This window comes from Miscanthus floridulus, chromosome 10, assembly GCF_019320115.1.
Source record: "Miscanthus floridulus cultivar M001 chromosome 10, ASM1932011v1, whole genome shotgun sequence".
NCBI classification, from domain to species: Eukaryota; Viridiplantae; Streptophyta; class Magnoliopsida; order Poales; family Poaceae; genus Miscanthus; species Miscanthus floridulus.
In genome coordinates, this window is record NC_089589.1 from 1,990,582 (window position 1) to 1,997,941 (window position 7,360).

Genomic DNA, 7,360 nt, shown 5'->3' on the forward strand with positions numbered 1-7,360 from the left:
TAGTAATGGACAAAGCACCACGGTCATGTTGGTTTGTACTCCCTCTATTTCAAATCACAGACATTTTGGCTTTTCTAGATGGGACTTGCTATGGAACTCTGAGATAACCCGTCGATCTTGATAGTTTTATTACATATCACATCGTAGGACGTGAAGACTCCCCTACAATCCTCAACGATATACGAGGACTCTATTGGAGATGAAGTGCTTTATCCGGCCAGCAATATATCTATATATACAGAGGCAAAGCGCAGGGAGGGGTATCGGCGCCCACCCTAACGCATCTGAACAAACCCAACCATGAGGAAAACCCTTTTGGTTGTGTGCTTCCTCCTCATCCTCACCGCAGGTAGCCTCCACGTTGAGTGCCGGCGCCACCGCGAACGGCGGCGGAAGGACTACACGCTCTTCGTCTTCGGCGATTCCTTCGTCGATGCCGGCAACCTCCCTAAATCATCAGGGAGGAGTAGAGTGTCGCGTGGGTGGTACTACCCCTACGGGAGCTCTGACTCGTCCCATGGCAACCAAGCAACCGGCCGCCTCTCCGACGGTCTAGTGCAGTCGGATTTCCTGGGTAAGTACATAAACGTTCACCACGTACGATCGCATCGATCTGCCATGCATATATATACCTTGTTAGATAACGTACGTACGTACTGAAGTAGATAGATGGATGTTGGATGGATTGGTTTTCTTGTTTGCAGCACAGATGCTGGGGATGGATGAGTCCCCTCCGGTGTTCAGCACCCTACGCACCAGGGCTGAGGTTGAGAATGGCATCAACTTCGCCGTGCCCTTCTCCGGCGTCATGAACGGGCGACAGGAGGAGCAGCTGTCCCTGCGCGAGCAGATCAGCCAGTTTGGTGAATTTGTGGATCACGGATCCGTCGACGACAAGCAGCTAGAGAATTCAGTCGCGCTTCTGTCCGTCTCCAACGGCCACGACTACTCGCACGTCAGCGACACCACCAGCGACCGCCAAGTAAGTACTAGCTAGCTAGATCGATCTACTCTTACATTAGGCCTTAGTTAGTTTATATAGCTATGCGTGTGTTTGCTAGTAGCTATAGATTGATCTAATCTAATTTGTTTGCTTGATCATGATCATGATCATGACCATGGACGACATAATGTGCATGCAGCTCGACGCCTACATCGACGACGTGACAGACGGCATCGTCGAGGGCGTCAAAAGGCTACAGGAGATCGGTGTGTCCAAGGTGCTGGTGAACTCCATGCCCCCGCTTGGCTGCTCGCCATGGCGCGCCAGGCAGTCCGTCGGCTACGCGCAGTGTGACGGTGCCGGCAACACGCTCGCCACCACCCACAACAGGCTTCTCAGGCGCAAGCTGGATGGGCTGGAAGACGTCCACGTCCTCGACCTCTACAACGCCTTCAACAGCCTTGCCCGATCCATGTCCGGTACGTACGTTCGTGTGTTCTACGCTAGCTACTTCAATTCAATCAATTGTCAATTCAATGTATGTATGCAATCTATATATCTATGCATCAAGTCTCAAAACATGCATGTTGTTCGCATGCAGGCTCCACGCCCTGCTGTGACACCTCCGACCACAACGCCTACTGTGGCCAGCTCGACGGCAACGGCAGAGCTCAGTACACCGTCTGCGCCAGCCCCGGCGACTCCTTCTACTGGGACAACGAGAACCCTACCCAAGCTGGATGGGAGGCCGTAATGGATCGACTGCAAGCAAACATCCAGGACTTCCTGGCCGCCTAGCTAGCTACCTAGCTCGTAGTCGTCTACTAGCTAGCTGCTAGTAGACCTTGCAGTTTATTGCTAGCCTGTCTCGATCCTCTTATAATATAAGCTTATTATTGTTATTGTTAGTTAGCTACAACTACTATACTATAGTTAGTTAGCTTATTATTCTTTAAAATTTATTTAGACGTGTGTTTATATGAACAATATACCAGCTTGCTGTGTGATTATTTCCTATTACTCCTACAATCAGTGTTGCAAATAGTGGGACATTTAACGAAGTCTTCGGAAATACAATCTATAGCGGCATGAAGGCATTTAGTGTTTTCTAAAAAAATGCATATTATTGCTTGCGTTCACTGATTTGGATCTGTTTCCATTATCTGTTGTCACGTTGTACTATGGCGGTTGGCAGCGTAGTTGTTGCACATAGGTGGAAGTCCATGGTCACCACAGCTGCCCGTGCAATCACTGTCGCCCGCTCATATTCGTCGGGAGAATTGGAGATGCTCGCTAGGTTTTTTTTCCACATGTTTATACACCATGTATAGATAGACTAAGCCAACGAGAATTTTGCTAGGTCACTACATTTGGTAGAATTCTGCTAACCATGTATAGATAGACTAAGCCAACGAGAATTTTGCTAGGTCACTACATTTGGTAGAATTTTCCTAGTTTTTTTTAACATGTTTATACACCATGTATATATAGACTCCTTGCTTGGATAGACACCAATCTAGTTACGCCTTGTATGATCTTTTTTTTTTTTGGGTTGGCGCCTAGATGGCACGCACATATAATCCATTCCGGTTACGAAAATTTTTCATTGCATTTTTGAACCATCTAGTCCACGCTTTCACTTGCATATGTCATGTTAAAAAATCTGGAACCTTAATCATGTAATGTACGCTTGCTAGTTATCATACACGTTTACATGTGACTAAACACATACAACAAAAGTCATATTAGGGTAAAAAAAGAGCCATATTTTAGTCATGTATTGCGACTCTACATAGAGATCACCTGTGCATGTCACGTAACATCAATGTACGCGTAACATCAAGATCGTGTTAATATATCACTGGCACCTCTACAAAAGTGACGACACTTCAATATGCAACATATTAACATGTCAAAGTAACACATTAATTAGAAATAATTTTGGATAATTGATCTAATTGCAAGATATTTTGTCTAATAGATCTAATTGCAATATATTTCAGTTATAAAAAATTACAAGATATTTTCTATCTTCAAACTAAATAAATAAGTATGTCTTCTATTACCTCCTAAGAATTAATATGTGGTAATTACCATCCAGATTAACGGTCGACAATCATTTGAGAGTACTGTAACAAAACCTTTTTTCTAAAAATTCCTTTGATGGACAATTAAGTAGGCCGGTCAGCCGGGGCGCGTTAAATGTTGCTGTTACTTTGGCTGAAGCATCAGTGTGCAATGTTATTGTCAATAAAATTCAAATACATGCACCTTTCAAAGAAGATTAAAAAAATAATAAAATTGTACATATTGATTATCGGTATTATCAATCTCTATTTCATATAGGAATTACATAATTTGCATTGTAAAATTATCCTAGATATAGACAGCAGCCACAAACTGATTATTAAACTGAAGATACGAACACGGATAATGGCCAATTAGAAATGTGCAGTGGTAGAAGAATAAAACCAAGGATCATCTAAAAATCAAATTTGGGAAGCATCGTCTTTTAGAACACATGACGCAATAACAAAGAACGCGAGGCGTGGAAAATGCCATCGAGGTAACGACAACCCTCGAGCCTGGCGTGTCCGTGTAACAAACACGTCTACGAACTATGAAGTCACGGTTCCGTTCGCCAACAGTAGTAGGAAGAGGCAAACAGAACCGGTAGAGAAGCTAATGAACACCGGCGGAGCAATGAAGGACATTTTTGACACTCAAAAGTGTCCCCACATGAAAATTGGGCTTTGCCAACAAATTCTTAACATCCCAGGTGTTGGATAATATTTGGTGCAACAAATGACGAAGAAACACGAAACGAAGAAGGCGAGCCGCACATGCCCTGACTAGGGGTCGGGTAAGCCAACTCCTCAGCCCAAGTTGACTTAGAACTCCCCAAGTTGGCTAAGCTGACTTCCCCTACTGCCGGGTGAGCCACAGTGCTCGAGCCCGTAAAAACCGGCTAAGCTGACTCCTGAGTTAGCTAAGTCGACTTCACCTGTTCCGAGTTTGTTTGGTTTCCAAATCGGTTTTGGACCTATTTTGGATGTAGAAAACTTGGAGATTACATTTGTGACTTGTTTCTTACTAGGATAAGACCACTGCCTCTATATATACGAGAGGATAATGTCTGATTGAAGGATACAACACTCAATTGTCGTTTTTACATATATTACCCTATTTTTACCCTTTTCCAACTCCTTTTCTGCTCGTTGCATCTCTTCGTGAGATCCATCGGTGTTCTAGGTAGCCTTGCTAAATAATATACCAGCTTGCTAGTTAGTTAGCTTATTTCATTATATATGAATAATATACCAGCTTGCTATGTGATTGTTTCCTATTATTCCTACCATCAGCGGCGCGACATTTAGTGTTTTCTCAAAAAAAAAACATGCGTATTATTGCTTGGCGTTCGCTGATTTGGATCTGTTTCCATTATCGGTTGTCACGTTCTCCTTTCGTACCAGTGCTGGACTATTTGGCCACATAGGTGAAGAGGATGACTACGGCCACAACCTCCATTGTCAACACACGCAGCTGGCCCTTGCAATCACTCTTGGCTGCTCATAGTCCTCGCTCATAGTTAACGGTCGTCATTGCCTCAACGCACACCATCACCGCACTGCCGCAAAAGGTTTAGAACTCAGAGTGAGGCCGTGGAGACAGAGGGGAGAATTGGAGATGCTAGCTAGGTTCTATGAACACGTTTATACACCATGTATAGATAGGCTAGATTTGGGCTAATGAGAATATTGCTAGGTCTCATTTCTTGGTAGATCGGCCGGCTACGCATTTAAAGTCGCTAAATTATGTCACCGTAAAGCGTTTAGCGCCGTTAATACCGAAAATAGTGCTCATAGCGGTAATATATGCAATATCTTAGCGGCACCTTGCTTAAAATGCTATAGTAGTGCTATAGCCAGCCAGCTGTTTACAACATTGCCTACCAATCTACCCATATATATACTTGCAGAACGGATGCCGTGACGAAGATTATGTGATGATGATCGATGAGCGTTCATGCATCTTTATCGTTTTTTATGGTCATGATGATGATCAAATTGTTATATATTACTGTGGTTTACTTTCGCAGTGATCTGAGAACAAAGGATGTAAACTACATTTCGAGATGAATCTACTTACATCACTTTCATAGTTTCAAACTCAACCCAAAAAAATTTATCTGCAGTCAAAGTTTAAAATGTTTGACTTAAGACAATCTCGAAACGACATTCTTGAAAAACCGGAAGTAAGTATGCTACCTCGCCGATTCACCCAGTATAAATTGCACCCCCCCCCCCCCCCCCCCCCTACTTTTGTGTCACGCTCCGCCGAACCGTACCATGCGGTGCACTGCGAGTTGTAATTCTGGTAATCTGTAACCGTATATGTTTGCGTTACGCTGGCCGGTCGATCGAGACATACACAGAAACGCGACGTGGTTTTGCATTGCAGGTGCGTGCTTTCACTTTCAGTGTTGTACGGCTGTGCTTTGGCGTGGCCTTTTTGTTTTGCTTTGGCCTGTGAAAGGAGTTGATGCTGCTTTAGAGGAGCTGCCTACCTCAGCCTCACAGAGATCAATTTCTTACATTTGGCTGGCCTCAAACGTTCTACTACTTATGCCCTTGGATCACAATCAGATTATGCTTGTGCCTCTAGCCACCGCGCAGCAGAATTGTTTTGTTGCTCCCCAAATCTTGCTCGGTTGCACTAGGTGAGTACCAAGTGTGGCTGCCATAGAAAAGCACATTAGCTTATGCAAGTACCACTACCATAACAGAACAGAGTAAGAAAAAAAAAAGAAGATCGTATGTGATTGCCATAATTGAAGTAGAAAAACAGCAGCTGTATAAAGGCAGCCAGAGAGCTCGAAGAGTACAAGACTACCGGTTCATTGTTGCCAACGTTTTTTCTGTGTTCTTCAAGTTATACACTCAGCATCCATGGATGACTTGACAGAGGTTACGATGTTGTGCAAATATTAGGAGATCATACACAACTCAGTAAGGTCGTTTAATTAATTGTATCCGTAAATTGGTTGGACTACAAATGGAAACAAGGAGTATGCATGCCCCTACTGAACAAGATCCACTTAAGTCTGAACCACTGAAGTTATGCAACATAACACTAGCCATCCCCAAATGAAACAGAGAGTTATCTGCAAAATCAACAAGTCAATTTCATATGCTCAAGGCTCATGCATAACGCATATAGTACACAAATTGTACAGAGCAAGCAGGTGAATAAAATTTAGTGTGATACTGACAAAATCGATCAAGTTAAAGGTTCTACAGTATGGTGTACAGCATTATACAGAATTACAGATAGATGCACATTGGAAACTCAAAGTATCCAACCACAAGCAGACCTAAGCCTGAAACAAAACAGGTAGGCTGCATATCTGTAGCAAAGCCCCTGACTACCAAGAGTTGGACATCCCACTGAACACCGAGACACGTTTTGCAAACCATAATTCTTAGTTCAGTTTTCTCATTTGCACTTGTTTATGTTCCTAATCCAGAATTTGTAAGTTTCATAATGAGACCCTGTCGTGATCTTGCCATTTGCCAACCATACCATAATTCAGAAACCATTTGCAGATTTACGCAAGCATAACCCTCAAATCCACCACGGTGATTGGTCTACCCAAGCATAACCCTCGAATCCATCATGGGAAACGATTTACGCAAACATAAACTGAAGATCAGAATAGCAACATTGGCGACGAGAGGGTTAAGCATAAACTGAAGAACGGAATATGGTTCTTTGGTGATTTTCTGAACTCTGTGTAGGTCACTGATGGCATATTGCCCCGTCGTTTGCTGAAGGCCAACGGCGTTCCAAAATTTCAAGTTCACTTTTGGGGGAACTCACTATATATTTTTGAAGCAGACTAATGACCGTATGTAGGGTGGAGGCAAAGTTCATTGGCACTCATACCAAGGGGAAAGCTCCCTAAGAAGATTTTGGTCCCAAAAACTCTTGACGTCTCTACAAGAGTCCCAAGCTTGCTTGGATGCCAAAGAAGTGAGGGGCTCATATGCAAGGGACATTCACACAAATATATAATTGGGGTGCATCAAGGTTCAAGAATCTTTGCCAAGCATGTGAAAGAAGCTCACATACCCAAAACCTCCCGTCCCAAGCAAAGCTATGTATTCATTTCCATCCTTCTTGGGCTGTGAATGAGGAGTCGGCGAGATATTGCGGCCGTATTAGCCTCTCTATATCTGTTGCGGCACAAGAGACGACGGTCCATCGCTAATACGTGTCCATGTCCATAAGTATCGAGGAGAGATGACACCCAGTGCAAATACGTGTGACACAAGGGTTCAAAATTTCGGCGAAATTTCGCGAAATTCGGTAATTTCGGTGGTGGCCGAAAGAAAAATCCGAAATTTTGTAATACAC

General features: G+C 43.6%; 1 protein-coding gene across 1 annotated transcript; it reads left to right on the plus strand.

The window, feature by feature from the left end:
* Window positions 1-300: 300 nt before the first annotated feature.
* LOC136487850 (GDSL esterase/lipase At5g03610-like) lies at window positions 301-1,792 on the plus strand. The gene is made up of 4 exons (XM_066484961.1): window positions 301-574; window positions 705-982; window positions 1,143-1,422; window positions 1,545-1,792. Exons 1-4 carry the CDS (start codon window positions 301-303, stop codon window positions 1,739-1,741), a joined length of 1,029 nt encoding a protein of 342 aa, XP_066341058.1. The 3' UTR covers window positions 1,742-1,792.
* Window positions 1,793-7,360: the final 5,568 nt, after the last annotated feature.

What these genes read in the sequence shown, in the direction of transcription:
- LOC136487850 (XM_066484961.1), top strand. Translation starts at nt 301, where the DNA reads ATGAGGAAAACCCTTTTGGTTGTGTGCTTCCTCCTCATCCTCACCGCA. An exon ending in AGTGCAGTCGGATTTCCTGG is followed by an intron (nt 575 to 704) that starts GTAAGTACATAA and finishes TCTTGTTTGCAG; the next exon opens with CACAGATGCTGGGGATGGAT. An exon ending in CCTTGCCCGATCCATGTCCG is followed by an intron (nt 1,423 to 1,544) that starts GTACGTACGTTC and finishes GTTCGCATGCAG; the next exon opens with GCTCCACGCCCTGCTGTGAC.